Genomic DNA, 27,342 nt, shown 5'->3' with positions numbered 1-27,342 from the left:
TCTCCCTCACCACCCCTAGAAAAATATGGCATGTATGAGATTACCAAAGAAAAAACAACATGCCAAAATTTTTGCCTGGTTACGGGACAATTATAACTTTAAATGTGTCTTTTTTTTCCAGATATTGCAGGACTCATTACAAGACCTATCTCAACAAATCATTGATAAAGCTTCAGGAAGGGATTTAGATACACTTACAGAAAAAGACAGGTAACAGCAACAAACATAATGGCCCTGCATCACAGATTTGGGAGCTCAAAAGTAATCACAGAGAGTTGTCATTTCTGTCCTTTGTTCTCCACTTTTGCCTATCTGTCCTTTTTGTACTTCAACATAAATAACAAGATTACGGTGACCTTTATATTGCTTTTTGACTACGATCCATATTCAAATCACCTTTTGGTCCGTGTGGTCTGTTACTGTCCGTTTAACATATTCTTGTTACCGCTATATTTCTCAGAAATTACTGAAGGGATCTTTTTCATTTTCATTTGGTATGTTGCATTTTGAGACGGATTGGTCAACATGATGGCCGACAGGCCGCCATCTTGGATTTCAATAGTTAAAAAAGTTTTTAACAGCTAATTTCTCAGAAAATACTCAAGGGATCTTTCTGAAAATTTTCTATGAATGGTAGTTCCCCCTGTGAAGCTGTTGTGCATATTATTGCATTTTGGGACTGATTGATCAACAAAATGGCCGTCAGGCAGCCATCTTAGATTTTGATAGTTAAAGTTTGTTACCGCTATTTTCTCAGATAGTACTGAAGGTATCATTCTCAAATTTCATATGTAAAGGGTTCACACATGTCCTAGATTTGCATGATACTTTTTTTGGAGTCATCAGTCAACAAGATGGCCGATTCAGACCACCATCTTTGACTGTGATATAGTTGAAGTTTTGAAAAGCAGAGAAAAGATCCCCCTTTCAATTGTCATACATAGAGATTGTTCTTTGGTGGGTGCCAAGATTCCTCTGGGATCTCTTGTTATTAATGCAAAAAAAAAAAAATGAAACAAATCCAACAGCAGTACATACATGTACCATTGAAGAGTGAAGTATTTGTAGTTCCCATTTAACTATATACCATTGATTTCTTCATGTGTTGAGACTTAAAACTGAAAGTTGGAAACACATTTTAAGTTCTTTTTCAGTTTCACGAGAATCATATATACACAGAGATTGGAAAATCCTTCTTTATCTATGTTGACAGACAAAGAGAGCTCTGGTTTATAGGCATTTTCCCTTGGCTAACTACTTTTATGTGTATTCTTTGAAACGTAATATTTTTGCATTAACTCAAAGTTTAAACATTATATTATGGTTTTGATGTGACCAGTTTTCCCACTTGATGTTATCGAATATGATTTTTGAGAGCATGCAAAAAAGCAATTTTACCTGTATTTTTTAAAATCAGACATTGACAAATGAAAGTGCATTTTGTTTTATTAGTATATAAGTTAAAATATTATGTTTTCTTTCCAAAATCGTACTCAAACCATCTAAAAATTACTGAACTTTTATAACAAAGTATCAAAGTTCTTCTGCTGTAACCTCTCAGCACATACAGAGGAACATCTGCCGATCGTCAAATGGCAGAGTTGCCAATCTCTCTGATATATGTTTCTGGTTTCACTGGTGCTGGAAATTTGTGTGAATTGATAGGAAGGGCAGCCCAAGAAGTGTTGTTTTTAAATCCTGCCAAAATTATTGGTCTGTATTGGGTTTAGCCGAAATCAAAGATGGTCTAGATCTCCACAGTCACTATCTTGAAAACACATTTTGAACTAATTGTTATTATTATAAATAGCAAATGTGAAATCATTTCTTTATCTCTTTCTTTTTCTATTTTGTAGGCAACAAATGTGCTATGACATGTACAGATTATATGTCATTGGGAATGATCTCCATGGAGTTGCATCTACTAAATACAGCATAAATGTATTCTCTAAGATTTTTATATGCAAAGTTATCGTACAAGCTTTGGGACTATTTGAGGAGACAAAAGGAGCAGCAAATGAAAAGAAAACTAGAAGTGTTTCCAAAATGTTTGAAAAGGATTCTATGGTGTTGTTTCATAATATTAGAGAACAACTTATCAGATTACTTCATGAACGAGGTTCTTGGCTGACAACTGTAGATAGTTTGAGACAGAGCCTTAAATATGTAAGTTAATTCATGATATTGTCCCTTGGAAAATAACATGATGATATGACTTTTATCTCAATTTGTCCCGCCTCAGACAAGAATCTAGTATTCCTATTGGGTGGTTAAAATGACGTCACGTGATATCCAAGATATAGTTATATTAGGTTAGTAGAAATCATATTCAGTTTGGACGATAGAGTTATCGTGCCTTGCCCCTAACGTCGTTAGCAACAAAATGGCGGTCAAGTAATGCCTTGCGACGATGGCACTCAAAGAGATCGAAACAGAATGTTTGAATGATAATGCTGATGACCACTTTCAAAAGCAAAACAAAATCGCCAACACATATGTAGGATTATTTAACAGAAATGGACCATGAACTGTATTTTGAGTCATTCAATGAGATGAAAAATTGTTTCTGTGTCATTTTGGTTTCCATACATAATGCACTTTGCAGTTATTTAAATTAAAAGGGCCTTCGACAGGATATATTTGTTACATGCACAGTTTGTTACTGACCTAATATGGAAAAATAATGGATCTATAATAAACATTTTTTTCATGAGCATTGCATTCTGAATACAGTGAATTAATACCTGTGTATTTACTCATCCATCTGTGTAATTTGTCCTTTACTAAACAGAAAAATGTCTTTTGAACTGCAAATCATTTATTGTGCATTATTGAAGGATTGACATGAGATATTGATTTGGTCTATCAATAACCAAAGACTGAAGTGCAATCTATTCTTTTTCTCTCATACTTAGTAGAAAAAAAAAATGATGAAATTCCACTTGGTTTCCAGAATTTTTCATCGCGCCATTATCGCAGGAACATAGTCATGCGTCAAAATTGATGACGTCATCCACAATGCCCGCCGCAGTTACGCCGCATGTATTGATGATGTCACGTTATTGTCTAGCGCATGTGAGCTGTCTTACACCCCCTTGTGTAAGATAGAGATATCTTTTCTCCAGCAACCGTGAAGATCCTGTGAAGTATGGGAGAAAACTCTGTCTTACACAGAGTGGTGTAAGACAGCTCACATTGCTAGACAATTACAATTACGTCATCAATAAATGCTGCATACAGGCGCCACAAAAACAGCTGGAAACAAACAGGAATTTTGTGTTTTTTCTACAAAGTATGGGAGAAAAAGAATCAAACATGGGTCTGTTTTTTTTAATTGGATAGGGATATCTCAACCCTCGTGAAAAGATATGGCCGTCAACCCTCGGCATGGCTTGGGTTGACCAGCCAAAATCTTTCACTCTGGTTGAGATATCCTTGTCGACTTGACAGACCCATGTAAGATTCTATTAGTCAGCTTCTAAAAAGATTGAACCTGATTGAAAAGCTACATATCTATCATTTAATTTGCCAAACATGTGGAATTGTTTTGACTGCATGGATCTGAATACACTGCTTACTACGACTCAGTAGTCGGTTATTTTTATTGCTTGCTGTTGTAACGTTTTCGGACCCTTATGGTCCTTTCACATTTGAGTTCTCTACATATACATGTAGATATACACCTTGTGATAGCCACTCTTGTGGTCGGGTCCCGCTTTGTACCGTTACATACAATTTTTAGTTCGTTCCCAGCCTAGCACTGAACCGAAAGAAAACCAAAACAGAGTTTTACATCCAAATTGTTTTATTTATTAAAACATGAAATATTATGCCAGATTTATGATGGTTACATCTCCAGCGTATAGAACAACCTTATAGGGTACATGATGGTTGCTGTTACATAATATACATGTAGGTTCCTATAAGCTACACACATACCAATACCAGTTTCAGAACGATCTCCATGGACATTGACATGTTTTTGATACTTTTAATTTTTACCTCTTTGCTATATAATATTAAATATATATATACCCAAAGACTGGAAGTACATATTTAAAAAGCTAGGTATTTAAAAATCCGGTAATATCCGGATCGGTATAGACATCTTCTATGACCAGATCGGGTTACGTAATCTACCGGTGCTGAACCAGATCGGGTTCCATCTTGAACCAGATCGGGTACACGCCTGGAACCGGTACTGGTTCCAATATGTATCAGAAGTTTGTCAATGGAAACCTTTCGTTACCAGTATTGGTTAATTCACTGATCTAATTATGTACCATATTGCACTCTGAATCTGCCATGGTGAACAAGGACTATTAGATCGCTCTGTGAATATAAAATGACAGTGCTTGTCTGACTGAGTCTGACTGTGTTTGAAACTGCCGCTACACGGCTATTTATAGTGAAAAACGTTGCCCGTGACAACGAGCTCGCGCTACTAAACTTAGTATCCCGCCTCCCGCACTAGAGAGTTCCGAATTCTCGCGGAATATGACAACAGTCAGACGAGTCACAGAATCACGTAAAAGTTGTGTTTACAACGAAAATACCCATGGAAATATTGGATTAATTACTTAATTAAGACCTAAGGTATATATACTGTTTGCGAATTTGACTGAATATACTTAAAACTCTTATAATCGTACCTGAGTCGAGGCGGATCCATCCGGTGCCCCACTCGGACATGCTAAACAGCAATCGCCACAAAAACCCGAATAGTTTTCTAACTTCTACGTGAGATTGATATATATTTTGATAAATATGAGAGAACAATATTCGTTACATAGCCCCCCTCCATGAAAAGCATTCGTCCCGAATGTTTATACCATAATATATCGAGAATTTAGCAAAATGTATCTGAGTTAATTGATCAATTAGTGGAACCCAAAACGAGGCTTTGCACCCGCTACTATCCATCATTTGCATACGGTTGGGCGCAGACGACAATCGAGGAAAAGTCACAAGTTACGTTCAGGTAAGTTATTACCGAACAGTGTTTCGATTCTCATGGTTTTAAATAGTTCACATTATTCAGTAGTTTTAATGGTGACCTTCCTGATTGGTTTACGTAGCGACCAAACCGTTAAAAAAAATAAGATGAGATTGATTACAACTTTAAATCTGTAATTCGTCAAATTGCGAAAATGTTCTGGTACAATTAATTTACAAAATATACATTTGGTCAAACTCCAGCCGGATGTTTGTAATTTTCTTTCTTAAGAAAGTGTTATTTACAATCTTGCACCATATCAATCTACAATTTGGACAATAATTTTAAATCAAAACTTCAAAAATTCATTTTAACAGTAACACTTCAATATAGCAACAAATCATAAGTATAATAATTGGTTCATTTTATATCATGGTTATATATAAATATAGCCATTCTCGGATTCCAGCGGGATATCCGTAGAAATCAATTCCAAACTCCAGCGGGATGTTTGGATATTGAAGTATGATACAATTTAATTATTTCTGTCATGGATTCTATAAACAATATTCATCATATTTGAGAATAAGTAGCCAATTAATCATATTTACAAATAAATGTATTTACATATTATCCATTCTTGGGCCTTCCAAATTCCAGCTGGATATTTGGGAATATCAATTTTCAGATAAAAATATTTATATATATATATACGCATATACATGTATCTATGCATTAATTTATGTACATGAAAGAATTGATGAATGGTCATTATTTCCGTTTCAAAAAGTATATTTACAACCATAGCCTACTTTTGTAAGTGGGTAATTACTTGAAAAGCCATCAGAAAAATTGTATTATTAGTATTACTAGATCTATATTCATTTACTGGTAATGTATACAAAAATACAATATGTAGATCTATATATCTATGTCTCCATTGAATTATTTGAACAATCAAAGTACTAATTTAAATTACTTTATATTTTCCAGGAAAGAACCTGACATGATATTGGAGAGAAAAATCCATACCGAAAGAGAAGAAAAGTGAAATTTAACAATACTTGGTAATTCTTTTCAAATAATTAACTTAGAAGTCTGAGGTTTACTCAACCTTGATTTCAAACTGAGAAAGTATTATTTTATACTTACATATTAACAGTATCAAGTTATACTACATATATGACATAATAAATTACAATACATTGGATTCATCCCCTAATGTACACACATAATTTTTCCATGATATCGAGTAGATTTACTTAAACCCGGGATAAAAACACTGACAACATTTATAATAAGCCACCCCCCAATAATGTTTTTTTTTCTTTGAATGTCAATTTGATGATTTAATCTAATTCGGAGAGTTTCTGTTTCACAATTCTTGCAAGGGACTCAATTTCGTAATAAACACATTCTTCTAATAATTCTTGCAGGTGGTACCGGGTAACAGGAAGGAGCCTGACCTGTCCGTTAGGATTTCTAAGATAGTTTAAAATTACTCTGAAGTGCTTGTGGTCACGGTCGAGAAAATAAGTGTACACATGATCCACTTCATAGGGCTGAAAGGGAGACGTTTTCTTCACCATGCTTGCCAATATGCTGGATGGGTCACTCTCTAAGGTTGGAGCGCTAGTTTCGAAGCGGACTCCGCCAACGTTGAGTATTACCCTCTGGGCTTGGTTGAGGGCCATCCCTTTTAACTTCACCTCATGTCTTGGCTTTCTGGTTGGAGTATAGGCGACGTCTGATGACTCCACAGAGTACGTACTCGGAGCAATCAAAGAGAGTTCATCATCCTCTTTGCCCCCTGAGGTGCTGAGGTCAAGGGCAGCCACCTGGACCTCCTCTACAAGAGCAGGAACCGGCACTGGTGGCTCAACTTGTACCTCAGGCACCTCGGGCAGTTTCCTTTTTTTATTGTAGGGTTTACTCGGCTTTGTTGGTGCCCTGGTAAGCAATAATGTTTGTGATGCTTTCCGTTTCCGGTCCCTATTTGCTGGCCTATCTACCCTACTTGACTCTACCTCTTTCTTTTCCGCATCACTCTTTGCAGGGCGTCGGATAACTTTGACATGCCTGGCTCTTTCCTTTTGGAACACCTCGTAAGCCATCCTGTCCTCCTCCGAGAACTTCCCTGTGGCTCTCGACACCATTCTTAGGGTTTTGTTGGGAGAACAGCCTGTGTGTTGTGTGTCACGTCTGCTGAGAATGGCGTGGCAATCACTGCATTGGAACCCCACCCCTGAATGGGCTGTGGTGATGTGACGCTCGCATAGCGAAAGCTTGATTGTTTCTGCTTTGCAAATTTGGCATTGGTACCTGGTGACCTACAAAAGAACAATAGAATCTGTAAGTATTGAATTGTCACTAATGTTACATCATATTACAATTTTCAACATTGGTACAGATAGATACTATTTGTTCTCTTCGTTAATGTAATGTAGTAGTATTAGTCCCTCAACCATGCTGGTTTATTTTCACCAATATATGGTTTTAACATATTATGGTGCACTACTTTTGGCTTGGTTTTGGAACTTTTCTGTACTCGGTACACTACATCGTTTATTTTGTCAAGCACCAGATAAGGACCTTCCCATGGACAACATAACTTTGACCCAAGTCCTTTCCTTGAATTGAAAAGCCAGACAGGGTCTCCCCTTTTGAATTGGTTAACCTTGATATTTCTATCGTGGTTTTTCTTTATATGCTCAGAGGTGATTTTTATCCTCCCTCTGGCGAAATCATGTATTGATTCTAGTATTTTTGTAAGACCATACGCATAATCTGTATGTTCTTGTACTGTTTCAGAACTGATTCTACCCAGAACCAGGTCGACAGGGAGATTGATGCTGCGACCAAAAACCATTTCGTTGGGAGACACGCCCAGGGATTCATGTTCCGCAGAGCGATACGCCATCATCAACAACGGTATATGGTCATCCCAATCTTTCATATTTTTAGCTATATATGCAGACAACATTGCTTCGATGGTTCTGTTGGCACGTTCTACCATGCCGTCAGACTGTGGTCTGTACGGAGTGGTTCTAGTTTTAGTTATTCCCAAGATATTGCATATCTCTTTGAAAACATCTGACTGGAAATTAGTTCCCTGGTCAGAATGCAATTCCATTGGTGCTCCAAAGATGGTAACCACCCTTTCGATAAACTTATGTGCCACTGTTGATGCCTTCTGATTCCGCATTGGAATGGCATCGACCCATTTCGTAAAGTAGTCTGCTACAACCAACAGATAAAGGTGCCCCCTATTACTCTTTGGGTAATGGTCCGATGACATCAATAGCCCACCTTTCCATTGGACTCCCTACATTGTAGGTTTGTAAAGCTCCTTTGGCTTTCTTGCCAGGAGATTTCTTAGCTGCACACTGGTCGCATATCTTGACCCAGTGTTTGACATGACTCGACATCTGATACCAGAAGAATCGGTCTCTAATTTTTGATAAAGTCTTTTTGACTCCCAGGTGTCCTCCAGTAATGCTGTTGTGTAATTGCTGGAGTGCATAGTTTTGTAGATTACAGGGTAAAACTATCTGGAGTTTGAGTGGTCTCCCTTGAGATGGCTCCCACTTATGGCATAAGATACCATCTTTTATTAACAGGGAGTCAAACCTTGCCCAGTAATATTTAGTAGCTTCATTTAAATGGGAAATATCAGACCATTCTGGCCTCTTGTTACTTTGGACCCATTTAAATACATTTTGAAGTACAGTGTCCTGGCTTTGGGCGCCTATTACACTTTTATTACTGAGGTTGGTGTCGCTGATCTCCTTGGTTTTTGTTTTACTATTTGTTTCTGTAATTTCAGGTTCTACAGACTCTGCACTACAAGTTCTGGTTGTTACCATGGAACAGCTCACCTGCTCACCAGTATCTGAACCGGAATCAACAGCAACTGGTAGTTCAACAGGTTTTAAGGTTTCATTTTGTAGAATAGTTGGGTTGTATTTCTGTTCGGCTCGAGCGCAGTAGCTACATTGGTCTTCCCAACATGGCCTACGTGACAAAGCATCTGCGTTCCCATGAGCACGACCAGCTCTATATTCTATCTTAAACTGATATGAGGACAGAAACTCGAACCACCGAGCTATCTGACCCTCAGGGTTTTTGAAATTGATAAGCCATGTTAGAGCACCATGGTCACTTCTTACTTTGAAGTATTGACCATACAGGTAATGATGAAAGTGCTTAACTGAACTGACTATTGCTAACAATTCCCTTCTGGTTACGCAATATTTTCTTTCAGCTTTTGAAAATATTTTGCTGAAGTAACCAATAACCTTTTCTTCCCCATTCTGTAGCTGAGATAATACTGCACCTAAGCCATCATTTGATGCATCGGTGTCCAGTATAAAAAGTCCTTCAGACTTAGGATAAGCCAGAATTGGTGAGCTGGTTAGAGCTCGTTTGAGTTTATCAAATGCTATTTGACAGTCTGATGTCCAGTTAAATCTTTGATATTGTTCTGTAAGTTTGTGTAATGGTTTGGCGATATCAGCAAACTTGAACACAAACTTTCTGTAATAAGAACATAACCCAAGAAAACGTCTAACATCTTTCACTGACTGGGGAACAGGCCAATTCCTTACAGCCTCTATTTTCCCAGGATCGGTACCGATACCGTTTTCATTTACCACATGGCCAAGGAACGTAACTTCCTTTTGCAGTAGTTTACATTTCTTTGCGTTCATTTTCAGGTTGGCATCCCTGAGTCGACCGAATACTTGGTGCAGGTTCCCGAGATGTTCATCAAAAGTCTTTGATAGAATGATGATATCATCCAGGTATACCATACAGATTTTCCATGATAGTTTTACTAATATTTTCTCAATAAGCCTCTGAAATGTGGCTCCAGCATTGGTGAGACCGAATGGCATTGTTACATATTGCCAGAGTCCTCCTCCAGGTATGGAGAATGCTGTTTTTGGGCGGTCTTCAGGCGCTACTTTGACCTGCCAGTACCCACTTTTTAGATCTACAGTTGAAAACCAGCTTGCACCAGAAAGTGCATCTAAGGTTGCATCTATTCTTGGGAGAGGATGACTATCCTTTATAGTCACATCATTCAGTTTTCGATAGTCGAGACAAAACCGTATGCTATGGTCATGTTTCTTCTCTACTAAAACAACAGGACTTGACCAAGGGCTATCTGAAGGTTCAATGACGCCTTTTGCAACCATGTCCTCTATCTCTTTTTCTGCTTCATTAATTTTAGCTAAAGGGATTCGCCTTGGTTGCTGTTTAATTGGCGGGTTTGAACCAGTGTTTATTCTATGCTCCACCAGATCTGTTAACCCTAGATCATTGGAGTGCTTGGAAAATGAATCCTGAAATTCAATCAGTAAACTTTTCAAAGCTTCTGATTGTTCATCTGAGATTTCAGAACATGACTCTTGAAATAACTTGGTTAGGTGCTCAGGTATTTTGTCCAGATCAGGTTTAGACTTACCTGTACTAATATTATTAACAGAAATTTCTTCTGATTGTACTTCCATACATTGGCTTACTCTATCTATAGTGGCCACAATGGAATCTTTGTACAATTTACAACTTTCATTACCAATATTGAGAAAACGTAAAGGTATTATTCCCCTACTCGGGTCAACCACTGCTTTAGCCAATAACACCTCGTGTCTTTGCACAAAATTTGGTGTAGGCTCTACAAGCGCTGTTTTCTCTCGACATATTGGATCTACAAGTCTACCAGTAACTATAGTTTCACTATTTGCTGGAATAACAACATCTTCGAAAATTGAAACTCTGCTAGACATAGGTTCGATTCCATCTTGGAATCTAAAACATGGGACAACTTCACCTTTAACCATTAAACAGTTCTTGTTCAAGAGTATGTTTACTGAATGTTTTGTCATAAAATCCAAGCCTAATATCCCATTTTGTTCTATTTCAGCTATAAAGAATTCATGTTCTACAGTAAGAGGACCAAGTCTGACTGGCAACCGACATTTTCCTACAAATGGCTTCCTTTCTCCAGTAGCCGTTACCAGATTCAAGCGTATTGGCTGTATTTGGAGATTATTTTTGGAATCCAACTTTTGAAGGTACTTGTGATTTAAAATAGTGACATTGGCCCCTGTGTCAACCAATAATGAAACCTCTTGGTTTTCAATCTTGACACAAGTGTATAGGCCTTCACTATCTTTATTTACACAGTTTATTATCATATCAGTGGGTCTCTCCCCATCCTTAGCCGATTTCTGACCCTCGAACTCAGCTTCTAACGGTTTCCCGAAGCTTGGTTCTGGTGCCGATAGTTTGGTTGACAATTTTGGAAATTGTCTCCCCTTTGATTACCATTAGGAAAGGGATGTGCTCCTTGCCTAAATGAATGATTTTGTCTGTTACGGTTATCTCCCCTGCTTGGACCATTATTTGTTGGACCATGTTGCCTGTTGGAGTTGTTATTCCAAACACTTGGCTGCCTTTGGGGTTGATTAGCTGGTTTGTTTCCTTGATTGTTCAAGGCTTTTACCAACAATTTGGTAGACCTGTCAAGGTTGAACATACACCTAGTTAGTGACCCAATGTCGAGAACTTCACCATCATTTGTGACTGGATGTCTGTTCTCCTGACACATAGAGGCTTCAGCTGGTGATTTATCAGTGATTTGAACAGATTTCACTGCTTTACCACGTTGCCTGTCAGCTAAACGGTGAGCCTCTAATCGAACAGCATGTGTTTCGGCCTCATTTATATTTTTGGGCCTTAACTCACGTAGCCGTAATCTTAACTCAGAGTCTTGGATTGAATCAATGTAGTGATCCAGAGCCAAAATATTTATCAGTGAAGAATCTGCTGTCGGATATGCTTGCCGTGTTAACTTACGGATTGACTGTGCTAATTCCGACAAAGACTCCTCTTTACCTCGGACCTTTGTCTGTAACCTTGCACGGTACATTTCCGATCTTTCAACAGAACCATACCTCATGTTCAAGATGTCTACCAGGCTATCATAGTCTTGCCTGTCTTGGGTACTCAACTCGGTGAGGACCGTACGAGCACTCCCACTGAGACTTCCTGCTAGGTACAAAGATTTTTCTTTGTAATCCCAGTTGTTTATCTGGGCAATGATTTCGTACTGAGATAAGTATTCTTCGAAATCCTCTGACCCATTATATGTTTGTGGTTTAAGCCTTGTGTTGCTTTTTGATGTCATTGGTCTAAAAAGTGTGTGATCGGGTTCCTGGTGGTTTTCATTTCTGTCTTGGACTCGGGAATTGTTATAGTTGTCTCCCCTGGAGAAAGACTGACCTAAACCATTATCTCCCTCTAGTTTCTTTTCTAAATGATCTACCCGTTTAACCAGCCCATTTACATCTGTTCTTATTTCAGAAATTTGCTGCCTCATCTCGGATCGAATTTCATCTAGGTTTCTGTATATTTCTTGGCTAAATGAATCCAACTGTTTTCCCAGTTCCCTCATGATATCACTACTGATTTGTTCTATACTTTGTATATTTTCAGATTGAGAATCATGGTTCTGAGATTCAGAAGATACACTATGCCCGACAGTGTTGTTCTCTACACTGGAGAAACCATCATCTTTCCGAAATGTAACCTCACTTTCTGAATCGGAGTCATCCATAGCTTATATTTGTATTAAAATAAAACTTGAATGTTTTCCTGGTTTTGTTTTTGTTTTTCTGGATTGAACTTCTTTCGGTACACTAGACGCTGGGAATGAGTGGATATTTGGAAATTAATTCCACCTATATCCTGCCGACGACGCCAATGTAACGTTTTCGACCCTTATGGTCCTTTCACATTTGAGTTCTCTACATATACATGTAGATATACACCTTGTGATAGCCACTCTTGTGGTCGGGTCCCGCTTTGTACCGTTACATACAATTTTTAGTTCGTTCCCAGCCTAGCACTGAACCGAAAGAAAACCAAAACAGAGTTTTACATCCAAATTGTTTTATTTATTAAAACATGAAATATTATGCCAGATTTATGATGGTTACATCTCCAGCGTATAGAACAACCTTATAGGGTACATGATGGTTGCTGTTACATAATATACATGTAGGTTCCTATAAGCTACACACATACCAATACCAGTTTCAGAACGATCTCCATGGACATTGACATGTTTTTGATACTTTTAAATTTTACCTCTTTGCTATATAATATTAAATATATATATACCCAAAGACTGGAAGAATATATTTAAAAAGCTAGGTATTTAAAAATCCGGTAATATCCGGATCGGTATAGACATCTTCTATGACCAGATCGGGTTACGTAATCTACCGGTGCTGAACCAGATCGGGTTCCATCTTGAACCAGATCGGGTACACGCCTGGAACCGGTACTGGTTCCAATATGTATCAGAAGTTTGTCAATGGAAACCTTTCGTTACCAGTATTGGTTAATTCACTGATCTAATTATGTACCATATTGCACTCTGAATCTGCCATGGTGAACAAGGACTATTAGATCGCTCTGTGAATATAAAAATGACAGTGCTTGTCTGACTGAGTCTGACTGTGTTTGAAACTGCCGCTACACGGCTATTTATAGTGAAAAACGTTGCCCGTGACAACGAGCTCGCGCTACTAAACTTAGTATCCCGCCTCCCGCACTAGAGAGTTCCGAATTCTCGCGGAATATGACAACAGTCAGACGAGTCACAGAATCACGTAAAAGTTGTGTTTACAACGAAAATACCCATGGAAATATTGGATTAATTACTTAATTAAGACCTAAGGTATATATACTGTTTGCGAATTTGACTGAATATACTTAAAACTCTTATAATCGTACCTGAGTCGAGGCGGATCCATCCGGTGCCCCACTCGGACATGCTAAACAGCAATCGCCACAAAAACCCGAATAGTTTTCTAACTTCTACGTGAGATTGATATATATTTTGATAAATATGAGAGAACAATATTCGTTACACTGTGATAGCTATAATTGTTACTGGCCTGCGTGAGACACATGCAGGTTTACAGGTAATTAACATCTAAATTGGCTTACAAAGATAGACCGTATGCATATTTAGTATAAAGAGGTAAATTAACCTTTATTCAACATCACTAGGGTCAAATATATAGTTTGACTTTTAAGTAACATTTTTGATACCAAGAAAATCCCTATAATGAACCAAGATGCTCAGATAACTGATAATTATACATGACCATCGTGAGGGCGAGATTGTTGAACCAAATGCATGCAAAAAACAAAGCAGAGACTTATTATGATTGAAATTGGCCGTTTATTAAATATAAATGACGGACTGGAAAATTTTTACATTTCAAGCCAATATCAAAACCAATTGGTGTTATGCAAATATCTAAATATTAATTAAGTGAGAGATACTAACCTATATAGAGTAGCTGTTTGGTTTATAGTAGCAAGTTTATTGATGTTATTTTTTGAAAAGTCAGTTTATGCCGCTTTTATTTCTTAGATGTGGGACCTAGTATTGCGCATTGAAATACCATCCAAATCTATTGAGACAGCATTCATTGGATATGTCAGAGATGAACTGAAGACAAAGCTTCAGACAGGGGTAATTATTCCACTATTTTCTTTGTGTATTGAAATTTATAAACAAGAAGAATATAATAGCATAAAATCTGTTTTTCCATGTACCTGGTAAACTAATAGTAATAGTTCATAAATGCCAGAATGGAAAGCAATCCATGGTGCAGTATCAGTCTTTCACTGATTGTTCTTCTCACCTGCAGATGTGCACTTGGCACCAACTTTTTTCTGCTAACTCAATAAACTAGAAACCCTGAGGCATTGGATGTCAGTCTACAAACTTGGTTCTTCTGAATGACCTTTGTCTATTTTTAAGATTAGAGGGGTTTAAAGAAATCTACATTATTCAGTAATGAATATGTACAACTAAGAGTACAATGACTGAACAGTTGATTATAATAAAGTTCAAGTTGAAATTGCTATACCACCGACGAATGGTAATGTATATCTATTAAAAATAGGAGCATACAAATGAGTATTTTTCTTCAGAACTAAAGTTACTTGATTAACAATTATTACCATCATTGAATTGTTTGAGCTTCTTATTTTACTTCAAAATAAAAGTATTTAAAATATTAAATTTCATCCCGAGATAATTCCATGATACTTTTGATATTGTCCTGCTGGTGTATGGAATGATTTACTGATTGCGCAACAGGAGCAAAAACAATATTTCATATGTATTTTTGACATATACATGTACATCGTATACATACACAATCAAACATCAAGTTTTGTCCAAGTTGTAAATATTATTAATGCTCTATTGGCAGTGGAGCCTCTTTAACTTTACCATAATGAATTAACTACAAATGTATATATCTAGGCTTCAAACAAGGCACATTTATATGTGACATATTGTAATTAGAGGTTAATTATTATATGACAATTTTGATATCGCACCCTTTATCAGCCCGAGACCGCCATATCAGATATCAGCCCAAGGGCCGCAGGCCCGAGGGCTGATATCAGGTCAAGGGCTGATAAAGGGTGCGATATCAAAATTGTCATATCATAATCTTTTTATCATACATTTTGAAAAAAAATAGAAAGAAATTTTAACAATTTAAAAACATGTATTAAAACGTATTGATCAATGACCGATATTCCAATGGTCATAATGTACGCCAATTTAATGTTGAAACAGTGGAAAAACTTCATTACATGTACATGTATATAATTTTTTACAAATACATAATCCCCGGTTAAATGAACGAGTTGAAACATCAATTTTAAACAAAATTAACAAGATCTTAGTGAAGGCTAACTATCACTTAAAAAATGATAATGTTCAACAAATTCCGGCAAAGCGGGTTCAATTCAGAATGATCAGTTTTACAACGGACACTAATTATGAATTCGCCGGGAAAATTAAACTACACGTATTATTCCTGTGTCTCTTCTTGTTGTCAAACGCATGTCGTTGATTTTATTTATACCGAATACATTCTTTTTGTGTTATAATTATGTGAATTGCGATGCTATGTTTTCGGCACTGTGGACAAAACTCATTTCGACCTGATCTTAGTTAAGACAATATCTCCAGTAAAATCATCATGAAACAGACTATTTCTTATTTCTGATATCTTTCTCAATACGTTTATCCGAGAGCTATTTTGAAATTGAAAATTGTATCCGTTGTTCAACTTATCGTCTGCAGGAAACTGAATCGAAGCGGCAACTCTAAAATCCGGAAGTGAAAACCCCGGATGACGTGATATCAGCCCTGGCCGATAACTGATATCAGCCCGGGCTGATATCAAATTATGACGTCATAATGTGATATCAGCCCGGGCGCTGATATGATGGCACAGACAGCACTAGTATCGCATGGGCAAAACGTTATTTATCAAAGACAAAAATTGTGATAATTGTGTAGTAATGACTGCTGTAACTTTGTTATTTTTTAGCTGTATGATGTTCTTCTGATAGTCTACTGTCAATGCCACAATCAGTTTGGAAGTGTGGTGCAAGATATTTTGAGTGCCCTGGCTTTCAAGGTAAATACAAAGAGGGTTCCAACTATTTGCATAACAGTTATTCAAATAATTCAGTTATTTGCATAAAGTTGTGCTTCGTCTATTTCTGTCACATCTTGAACTGGTGTGATTTAGCTCAAAATTGCCTGAAATGATCTTGATATGCTCCTAACCACGATTTTATATTTTTGGAATCGATCCAAAATCCAAGATGGCCACTACAGTAGCCATCTTGAAAATACACTTTGAACTTCTCAAAGGTGCCAAAATTACCATCTTGAAAAACTGTATTTAATTCTAATGACCTATAGTCATCATGCTTCGTCGGTCGTCATGCGTAAACTTTTCACATTTTGAACTTCTTCTCAAGTTCTACCATATCAATTTAGCTAAAACTTTCATGAAATTATCTGAACATGGTCCCGACCAAATGTTGTTTTTTTTCCGGGTCGAGATGGCCACTATAGCCGCCATCTTGATAACACATTTTGAACTTCTTCTCAAGTTCTACCATTGCGATTTGGCTGAAATGATCCTTACATGGTCCCAACAAAGTGTTGTTATTTTTCGTGTCGATCTGAAAGCATCTTGAAAACACATTTTGATCTTCTCAAGTTCTACCAGATTGATTTGGCTAAACCTTGCAATGAAATGATCCTGACATGGTCCCATCAAAGTGTTGTTATTTTTCGTGTCAATCATAAATCCAAGATGGCCGCCACAGCCTATGCATTTTACGGGAAGGGGACATAATGCTGTTCAAGTTTGAGCTAAGTAGGCTTTTGTTACATAGATTATATAGAGGCACGGTTAGGACCATGTGATCAATTCGACGAATGCGAGGAATGGGAGTTTAAGTTAGAAGCTTAGCTGTGGTATAATTCTCAAAATGCTAGTAACTTTCAGTTTTGAATAACATATTAAAACCTCCTTTTGATTGGTGAATATGAAAATTAAGGCACAGATAACTTGGCTATTGTTGAATGTTGATGTTTAACCTTAAATGACTTTTATGAGATTTTCATGAATAATTTGGTACATGACAGATTTAAATGGATCTGTTACTGTAATAGCACTCAAATTACTTAGATTTGACAAAAGTAAAATAGTAAGAGTAAAATATGGTTATAACAAACCCATGGGGACCACAAATTTCACTTCATTATATAAGGATACTTTGTTTTGTTACCTGACTCTCTATATAAATGTAAATGAAGTAATTTCGACTATTGACCGGTCAATAGTTTGACTGTTGACCGGCGTGGAACGTTTGCATGTGCTTTATATTGTTGACACAATGATTAAATGTTGACATCATAAACACCGGCGCGCCGGTCCAAACACACCGGTATTCTTTCAGTGAAAGTCTTTCTCGCCAGATGTTGTGATAAGTTTAAGATTGCGGTCAGGTAACAAAACAGTTATTTCATGCCTTTCCAATCAACAGTCAAAACTCTTTCCCCTCAGTGTTGGGACCAACCCTATAAACTATTTCCCTCGGCCTCTGGCCCCAGGAAAAGAGTTTTGACTGTTGACTAAAGAATCATGAAACAACTGTATAATACACATATTATATACAATTGTATATACATTGTATTACTAATGTAACTCTACCCAAAATGGAGCATTTTTAAAACATGTCATATAGGATTATCAGTTTACAGTCTAAACTAACAAAAAACTGTCCTGAACACAAATTAAGGAGGTGCTGAACTTTCTTTAATGCATTCAAATATTTTTTTGTCATGTCCAGGCATTTATTAATCAAACTTTAGTTAGGAGGTGTTTCATTTTTGGTACCTGTCTGGTACTCAAACCTGCTGAAACATAGGGCTGGACCGGGCATGCTTTCAAGCTCTGTATTTATAAATACACTGTATATGCACTGCTAACAAGTAAACAAATCATGAAATATAAAATAAAGGCATCTATTTGTGGAAGCTAGGTCAAGAAAAAAATCTGGATTCAAGCAAATGCTAGAAAATTTTTACAATTATCTTCAAAAAGTGTTTCAATTTGGGTAGTGTCACGTTAAGTTAGAACCATGAATTCGATAATTATGAAATTTTTTTTTTACAATGTATGTAGGGGAATAGCAAAGCTGTCATATATCGTCAATAGAGTTATTTGTAAATGTTTGAATAGCATGTTACTATAGTAATATTATTAATTCATTACAGGCTTTGGAAAAGGGGCAAATTATCCCTACATATGGCTATCAAACACAGGAAGATGCAAAGAGGCGTTATGCAGAACTCCTATCAAGTGTGTTTGAGACTCACTGGAAAGGAATGACAGATGATCAGATGTTTCAAGAAGCTATAAAGTGGACTCCTTTTGCTCATTTCTTGGATATGTTCTGTAAGCAGATTTGATTTCACTTGCTTTAACAGTGGTTTACATGCATTACATTATATTCACTATTAGATCTTGTTAGTAATAGGGTATCTTTTAGACCTTACATGACTTAATATTGGACCTGTAAGATGCTGAAGTGAAAGGCAACTAAAGTTCGCTCAAACAAATGACTTTGACTTTCATCCAAATTTGTATATGGGTCAAAATAGGACAATGTTGCCATATGCTGGGATGAATGGCTACCAATTTCTTTGATTGAATGACCTTGACCATCCTTCAAGGTCGCTGAGGTCAAATAAGCCAAACTCTTTAAATAACTGCTTTTCATTTACTGTTTGCTCTAGGTCAAATCTGTTAAGGGTACTGTACTGACCTGGTGGAATAAAGAGCATTTAACTAAATGACCTTGAACTTTATACTAGGTCACAAGGGTCAATTAAGGATGAAATCCTGAATAAGTTTTTGTCAATTGTTAAAAAGCCTAGAGAGTTGATTTTGAAATTGTAACATACTCGGATATTTGGCTACCAATTTTTGTTCAGTTGAAACGCATTGCTCCTCTTTGAAGGTCACGAGGGTCAAATAGGTTTGAATCTTCAAACTACTTCTTGTCAATAACTAAGATGTGTAAACGAAATTGTAATTTTGTATCTGCGATATGCTTGGGTGAATAGCTATCAATTTTGTTTAAACAAATTCCTTAATACTCTTCATTCAAGGTAACAGGGATAAGATATGCTAAAAACTTTTTGTAAAAAACTAAGAGTTGCTAAGAGATATTTGAAGGTTGTATCAAACTTGGATGAAGTGCTACCAAGATATTTTCAAATATTTGTGTGTTTGTTTGAGTTTTATGGCCCATCGACAACTAAGGTTATTTAGGGCCAAACTACAAGTCAGGCATTAATGTCAGGATATAAACTGATTTTTAAATAAACAAAATTGGCCAGCATTCAGAATGTACAATCTACAAAATGAATAACAATATCTCCCATACTTGACAGGGTTATATCCCCCGGTTGCTAGGGAAAAGACAACTCTTTATTTCACGAGGTTTGACAATAATTTAACATCACCGATACATGCAGAGACTATTATCGAGGATGTCATTCATTTAGACGCATTGTGACATCTCTGTGAAGCTGACTCTATGAAAACAATTCTAAACAACTGAATTATTTATGAAATATGGGAAAAAAATACAGATTTCAATCGTTTAGTCACTCATTGCTACATGTAGGTTTGTAAACAAGTGAACCATCAAATATTTTCATTTTGGTCAGCTACTAACATATTTGTAGCATGCTGTAATGAAGGTTTAGGCTTGTTCAAATGAGTGACCATTACCTTTATTCAAGGTTACTAGGGTAAAATAGGGTTAAATCTTGGTTCGTTACAATTTTGAAAGCCAAGCAAAAAGTTAATTAGGGGTCAGCATGACCTATAGTCATTATGTGCCATCTGTTGTCGTCCGCGGTACATAAACTTTTCATTCAAACGACTTCTTTTCAATATTCAAAAAGCCTAGGGTACTGATATTTGGCCTGTAGCATGCTGGGATGAAGAGTTACCAAGTCTGTTCAAATGAATGAAATTTACCTTCATTCAAGTCACATGGGTCAAGAAGGCTAAAATTTCTAAACAACTTTTTGTGAATAACTAAGAGGCCTAGAGACCTCATATTGGGCCTGTAGCATGCTGGGATGAAGGACTACCAATTATATTCAAATAAATGACCTTGACTGCCATTAAAGGTCACAGGGGTCAAATAGGCTAAAATCTTTCTACAACTTCTTGTCAGTAACTAAGACCGTTATGACCCTTGGGCCTCTTGTTTGATATCTGGCTTAAATTAACTAAGTTCTGTCTTTATATTTTGATTATAGACCAAGCTGACCAACACTTAGGTCAAGAAAGTGGACTACAGCTTATCAAAGCCATATCAGCAGTTGAGGATAGAATGAATCAGTTAAAGAGTGGGACAATTTTGGTGAAGGATCACAGTGTCATTTGTGCAAACTTTGAGCAATTTGAAAAGCTGATCATGTTGATGATGAAGAAGGATAAACGTGAGATGGATCCAACATACCTCAGACAGCTAGTTGACCTCCGCAGCAAGGAGCTGCAAGCATTCTTAGAAGTTTATGGCCTTGTAACAGAACTGATTAATATGTGCAGTCGGTTTGAAGGCAAGTGAAAATTTAAGTTAAGGTTTCATCTTGGCAAAAAACTTCAATGCAGAATTGCAAATGTGTAATAGATTTTACCAATTACTTATTCTCTTTCTAAGATTTAATTTTTTTTCCACATTGCTCTTTCAGTTTAGGAATTACTCCTTTTTTTTAACAGTAACTTCCTGTAAGATTTAGTGTGTGAAATAAAGATCTTGTTGTAAAATAGGGCAAATTAGGTTTCCAGGGAAAGGGTTTTAACTCTATGGTGTTATAAACTGGTCTTAAATATGTTGTGGTACAGTATTTGACACTCATCCTTGTAGTTAACACCAGGTTCAATTTTTATTCAAACGACTTCTCAATAATGAAAGGCCAATGATACTGATATTTGGCCTGCAGCAAGCTGGGATGAAGGGCTAAGTTGGTCCAAATGAATGACCTCGACCTTCATTCAAGGTCACAGGGGTCAAATAGGTTAAAATCTTGAAATGAATTCTTTTGAATAACTGAGAGGCCTAGATATTTTATATTGGGCCTGTGGCCAAATTCTTGTGACTAGCTGAGAGGTTTAGAGATCTGACATTGGGCCTGTGACATGCTGGGATGATGTTCTACCATTTTTGTTGAAATGAATGACCTAGATCTTCATTCAATGTCTCAGGGGTCAAACTGGCTGAAATCTTTAAATGACTTCTTATAAATAACTTAGAGGCCTGGATACCTGATATTGGGCCTATGCTATGCTGGGATGAATTACTACCAAGTTTGTTGAAATGAATGACCTTGACCTTCATTCAAGGTCACAGGGGTCAAATATGGTAAAATCTTTAAACAAATTCTTGTGATTAACTAAGAGGCCTAGAGATCTGACATTGGGCCTGTGACATGCTAGGATGATGGGCTACCAAGTTTGTTGAAATGAATAACCTTGACGTTCATTCAAGGTCAAAGGGGTCAAATAAGCTAAATCTTTAAACAACTTCTTGTGAATGAATAAGAGGCCTAGAGACATGATACTGGGCCTGTGACATGCTTGGATGAAGGGCTACCAATTTTGGTAAAGTGAATGACCTGGATCTTCATTCAAGGTCTCAGGGGTCAAACTGGCTGAACTCTTTAAATGACTTCTTCATACATGCCATATTTTACTAGGGGTGGTAAGGGAGATTGATAACCATTTTAAGGGATTTTGGTCTCAAATAAGGGAGGTATACACACGACATATATGAATAAATTCAATATATGCTTTTTTATGATGAAATTCTTTGCAAAATAAACACAAACACATAATTTTATGTTCTGTAACAATTTTGCTTTATTTAGGTATCAATTTTCACATTGCATTTGCTTTCTTTGCTTTTTGGAATACAGCATTAGTCAGAGTGTAGCTGAAACAGTCTGCATTCATATTGAATTTTACTGAAATAAAGGAATGTGTGGTTTTGCAAAAGTAGTCATATCCCTATATATATACACCCAGTTCTGGAGCAGTTTTTTTGTTCAAAATATTAGACTGAGATTTTTAATATATCTTTCACAATGATGGATAATTAACTTAAATAAAGTTCTTAAATTTACAAGCACAAAATTCAGAAAATACAGAGAATTGTTACAGTAGTATTCAAAATGTATTTTAATCGGAGTGAGAGAAAAAGTAAATTTCTTTTTAATTTCATTTATTTAAATTCAGTTACTAATGATAATTTTTTATTATTAATGTATTTTTTCTAAAAATAAATTCACACCGAAATTCTAAAAAAAATAACACCTTTTCTATTTTTAAATACATGATTATTAGGAAATCCGGAAATTCTATAAAATCTGTATCATCTATTAAAATTACCCAAAATGGTGGCCATTATGATTGCAAAGCTTGTGACATCCATCAGATATACATAGTCCTATTTAACATTAAAAACATGAGTAAATCATTTATAGTTGTATGCAGTATTTGTTTTGTAGTAATGCTCACTAGCTGTAGTCATAAAATTTATTGAAAGGCCAGCTGATTGTTTTCTAGGCGGCCGATCGGCTGCTTGACTTCAGTTTACGTAATACACAGACGTGAGTGAAAGTGACACCACAAGCCAAGTTGGAAATAGCCCAAGGCTGCTAATTAGGGCCACTGGGATGTTAGTCAGGGGGTCAGGGAGTGGTTACTCTCGTGCTAAAATTAACCTAGCATGTACACAAATATGGCGGCGAAAATAAAACGCAGGGGTTTACAGAATATGGGAATTTAGACTCTCCTCCCGGGAGACAATAAAAAGCTCTAAAATACCGGAGGTTTTGTCTCACACCGGGAGGTATGGCATGTATGCTTCTTGTCAAGGCCTGGATAACTGATATTGGGCCCGTGCTTTGCAGGGATGAAGTGCGACCAAATTTGTTAAAATGAATTACCTTGATCTTCATTCAGGGTCACAGGGGTCAAATAGGTTAAAATCTTTAATCAACTACTTGTGAATAACTAAGAGGCCTAGACACCAAAAAGGGCAAAATCTTTAAACAACTTCTTGTGAATAAATAAGAGGCCTACTGACATGATATTGAGCCTGTGACATGCTGGGATGAAGGGCTACCAAGTTTGGTAAAATGAATGACCTTGATCTTCATTCAAGGTCTCAGGGGTAAAACTGGCTAAAATCTTTAAATGACTTCTTGTGAATAACTAAGGTGCCTTGACACCTGATTTTGGGCCTGTGACATGTTGGGATGAAAAACCTGCCAAGTTTGTTGAAATGAATAACCTTGACGTTCATTCAAGGTCACAGAGGTCAAATCCACTTAATCTTGAAACAACTTCTTTTGAATAAATAAGAGGCCTAGAGATAGGATATTGGGCCTGTGTCATGCTGGGATGAAAGGCTACCAAGTTTGTTGAAATGAATGACCTTGACGTTCATTCAAGGTCAAAGGGGTCAAATAAGCTAAATCTTTAAACAACTTCTTGTGAATAAAAAAGAGGCTTAGAGACATGATACTGGGCCTGTGACATGCTGGGATGAAGGGCTACCAATTTTGGTAAAGTGAATGACCTGGATCTTCATTCAAGGTCTCAGGGGTCAAACTGGCTGAACTCTTTAAATGACTTCTTGTGAATAACTAAGAGGCCTGGATAACTGATATTGGGCCTGTGCTTTGTAGGGATGAAGTGCGACCAAGTTTGTTAAAATGAATTACCTTGATCTTCATTCAAGGTCACAGGCTAAATAGGCTGAAATTTTAAAACAACTTCTTGTAAATCACTAAGAGGCCTAGAGACCTGATATTGAACTTGTAGCTTGGTGAGGATCAAGGGACACCATGTTTATAAAGTGAAAGATTTTGACCTTCATTGAAGCTCTCATTCATCAAATATATCAGAACCTGAACTTCTTCTATTAAAAGAGTTCTTTTGTATTGCCTCAATTGTTTGCTACTACTACATGTATATTCTTTGAAGTGTTGTATTGTGCAAGTAGTCAGATGACTTTCCATTTAGGCCCATGGGCCTCTTGTCTTTCATATAATAGTACTCTTGTGTGTTACAGTTGATATAGTGGCCTTGGAGAGGAAACACAGATCCTTGCAGAATATTCATGATGTACCAATAGCACATCTTTGTACACCTGGAAAACTGGATAACATAATGCGCCCAGAGGATTACAGGCCTGTAGTTGCTGCCTTCGATCTTAGCCCAGAGGAACTAGACTTACTTCCACAAATGAAACATTGTTCCACTAGTTTAGTTTTCACCAACAAATGGGACAGCACAGGTCACAGGATGAAACGACAGAAGGAAAGGAAGTTGTCTGTCAGTGAGACATTTGAACATGTATGGGAGCAGTCTATAACTTGGTGGAACACTATCAAGGGAAAGATCAAACAAGGGACAATGACATTCCAGGAATTTGACAAAATCTTTGGTAAACATGATTGTCAAATAATAGAAACAGAATTCAATTTGATGGAAGAAAACGGAACTTGGATAAAGGAACGAATGGCACAGATCCAGCTGTTCAGAGACCTCGAGAATTGTGTGGAAGGGGCTAGGATTATCTTACAGGTGGTAGCTGCCTATGGTCTAAATGGAGACTTCAAACCTATAGAGCTTATTACGTCTGTTGTAAGTATATTTTTTATGTAAATTTGTTGGTAAGGTATATGGAAAGTGGTCATATTTAGAAAAATTGTAAATAAAAATGTGTCTTTAAGTAGCAATTAAGAGCTCAGATAAATATGATTGATAATTTAACATATAGCCTGTTAGGGTAAATTAATACCTTTATTCAAACATCCAAAATTCCTAATTCTTTTAAGTGATACCGTACGGTACCGTAATCATAATTTCAGTCTAAAACACAACGCAATTGTTAGGCATTAAAGATTTTGTAAATTATGTCTACTATATTATGTGAGTAGTGCTGGCTCATTTTCAAGTCTCAGATCTTGTTTAAACTGTGATTCTTACAAGAGTAGTATGCAGTAGAAAATTGGGTGTAATGATAAGAAGAATCATGTATGTGAAAAATTGTATACCGTGTTGTTCAGTGAAACTTGACTTAAAAGTAATGAACTGAATGTCAATGTTTAAAGAGTCAGACTGCCATTTCAGTTAGTGTTTTACTATAATGGTGTATATGCATATTTAGGTGTAACAAGCAAAGTTATTTCTTTTGCTGGTAACATCAGGTTATAAGATGTTGTGGAGATAAAATTTACGACTCTTTACAGATGAAAGGAACAGACATAGCCATGAATGCTTTGGACCAGTCTCTGAGACAGATCTGTTCAATCCTTGGTGGTGTTCAGGAGAAACACATTACATGTCTCCGCGAGTTCATCAATTGTGAACCGCTCATACTCTGGCTTAAGGAGTCCATGCCATGTAAGGATCTTAAAATGGTAGCATTTAATTACAAAATCTACACTTTGATGACACAATGTTCAAATAAATCTTGAATGACTTCTTGTCAATAATTAAGTGGCCTGCAAACCTGGTATTGGGTGTGTTTTTTCAAATGAATGACCTTGACCATCATTCAAGTTCACATAAGTTAAATAGGCTGAAATGTTGCATGTCTGGGATAAAGGACTACCAAGTTGTTAAAATGAAAGACCTTGGCCATTATTGAAGGTCACAGGGTCAAAAGGTTAAAATCTTAAACCAATGTCAATGATGAAGAGGCCTACAGACCTGATATCAATTGGGATTGTTGCTACCAAGTTTGTTCTAATGAATGAACTTGGCCTTCATTAAAGGTCATAGGGGTCAAAAAATCTGTATATGACTTGTTGATAACTAAGAGGCCTAGACACTTAATATAAGGCCTTTCACCTATCTATTGCAATGAATAGCTACTAAGTATCTTATGACCTTGATCTTCATTCAAAGTCACAGAGGTCAAATAGACTAAATCTTCAAATAACTTCTTGTCAATACCTAAAAGGCCTAGATACCTGATATTGGGACTGCATTAAGGTCATAGTGGTGAAATTTATCAGTAATTTACAGCTTACCCAAGTCTTCCTGTTATACATTATGCAATGCCTTAATTATTAGTTGAAGGAAATTTTCAGCCTATATTGATCTTTTGATTTAATTACTTTGACTGTGTTGTATTCTGCCAATAGTTAGATGATCATTAAGGTCCTTTGGGCCTCTTGTTTAATAGTCCATGTGACTATACTATATGATTTCTTTAATACTAATTTTATCTCAAACCAATATATTACAGCTGGTTTGAAGGAGCTGAAGGTGTTTGTAGACCTGGCTACCATTTCTGCTGGGGAAGGTGATATAGAGATTGCCAAGGTGAGGTGTTTACACTCGGCGACTACAGGATACGCTCCACTGATCTTTAACCTCAATGATGAATATAGGTTACAAAGACTTCCTTGAGAAATGTAAGCTTGTGTGGAATGAACTGGAAGCTGACCCAAATCTCCACATAAAGTTGGTAGGTAATATATATGAATACCTGTGTGTTCTTATCTTATTAGTTTAGTAGTAATAAGAATTCTGCAGCTGTAAAAATTATCTAAGTGGTGCATTTAATAATGTTGTTGATACAAAATTCTAAAATTCAACATTGAGCTTCATTCTACACCTGCTGATAAATGTTGACATTAAAGATATACATTATTTGATACTTAATATTATTTATTCTTATTGGCATACAAATGAAAATCATCAGGTGACGGTCTTTAAAACTTTCAGTATCATTTGTGATTTGTTTTCAGCATGATACTAACAGGCAAATTGAGTGGCTTAAGACCGTCAAAAAGGCTCATGGCTCGGTTGAAGTTACCTCTCTTGCACAAACCGAGGCAATAAACTCTGTAGGGATTTACCAAGTTGGACGTTTACCAGATCAAAAGT

General features: G+C 36.6%; 2 protein-coding genes across 5 annotated transcripts; both read left to right on the top strand.

Moving 5' to 3' along the window:
* Nucleotides 1–27,342, top strand: LOC138312453 (E3 ubiquitin-protein ligase RNF213-like). The gene is made up of 10 exons (XM_069253323.1): nucleotides 1–210; nucleotides 1,857–2,166; nucleotides 14,391–14,492; nucleotides 16,378–16,467; nucleotides 18,627–18,807; nucleotides 20,691–20,993; nucleotides 24,512–25,086; nucleotides 25,695–25,848; nucleotides 26,699–26,920; nucleotides 27,204–27,342. Exons 1-9 carry the CDS (start codon nucleotides 26–28, stop codon nucleotides 26,860–26,862), a joined length of 2,064 nt encoding a protein of 687 aa, XP_069109424.1. The 5' UTR covers nucleotides 1–25; the 3' UTR covers nucleotides 26,863–26,920; nucleotides 27,204–27,342.
* On the top strand, nucleotides 4,051–12,593 carry LOC138312451 (uncharacterized). 4 transcript variants are annotated; one of them, XR_011206953.1, is made up of 8 exons: nucleotides 4,051–4,981; nucleotides 5,930–6,003; nucleotides 6,373–7,288; nucleotides 7,748–7,867; nucleotides 8,763–8,864; nucleotides 9,652–9,738; nucleotides 10,863–11,013; nucleotides 12,437–12,593. XR_011206953.1 is itself a non-coding variant. In XM_069253321.1 (4 exons), exons 1-3 carry the CDS (start codon nucleotides 7,786–7,788, stop codon nucleotides 11,009–11,011), a joined length of 321 nt encoding a protein of 106 aa, XP_069109422.1. In that variant the 5' UTR covers nucleotides 7,754–7,785; the 3' UTR covers nucleotides 11,012–11,013; nucleotides 12,437–12,593. The 4 variants fall into 4 exon arrangements, 1 of the variants encoding a protein (XP_069109422.1); XR_011206952.1 differs by having other exon boundaries at nucleotides 4,052–4,981; nucleotides 8,763–8,852; XR_011206951.1 differs by lacking the exons at nucleotides 4,051–4,981; nucleotides 5,930–6,003; nucleotides 6,373–7,288 and having other exon boundaries at nucleotides 7,754–7,867; nucleotides 8,763–8,872.

This window comes from Argopecten irradians, unplaced genomic scaffold (genome assembly GCF_041381155.1).
Source record: "Argopecten irradians isolate NY unplaced genomic scaffold, Ai_NY scaffold_0324, whole genome shotgun sequence".
NCBI lineage: Eukaryota > Metazoa > Mollusca > Bivalvia > Pectinida > Pectinidae > Argopecten > Argopecten irradians.
This window is presented reverse-complemented; position numbering and strand designations above follow the sequence as displayed.

What these genes read in the sequence shown, in the direction of transcription:
- LOC138312453 (XM_069253323.1), top strand. Translation starts at nt 26, where the DNA reads ATGGCATGTATGAGATTACCAAAGAAAAAACAACATGCCAAAATTTTT. An exon ending in TATGTGCAGTCGGTTTGAAG is followed by an intron (nt 20,994 to 24,511) that starts GCAAGTGAAAAT and finishes TGTGTGTTACAG; the next exon opens with TTGATATAGTGGCCTTGGAG. An exon ending in TAGAGCTTATTACGTCTGTT is followed by an intron (nt 25,087 to 25,694) that starts GTAAGTATATTT and finishes GACTCTTTACAG; the next exon opens with ATGAAAGGAACAGACATAGC.
- LOC138312451 (XM_069253321.1), top strand. Translation starts at nt 7,786, where the DNA reads ATGCTGCGACCAAAAACCATTTCGTTGGGAGACACGCCCAGGGATTCA. An exon ending in ATACGCCATCATCAACAACG is followed by an intron (nt 7,868 to 8,762) that starts GTATATGGTCAT and finishes CTGTAATTTCAG; the next exon opens with GTTCTACAGACTCTGCACTA. An exon ending in ACCGGAATCAACAGCAACTG is followed by an intron (nt 8,853 to 10,862) that starts GTAGTTCAACAG and finishes GTTCTATTTCAG; the next exon opens with CTATAAAGAATTCATGTTCT.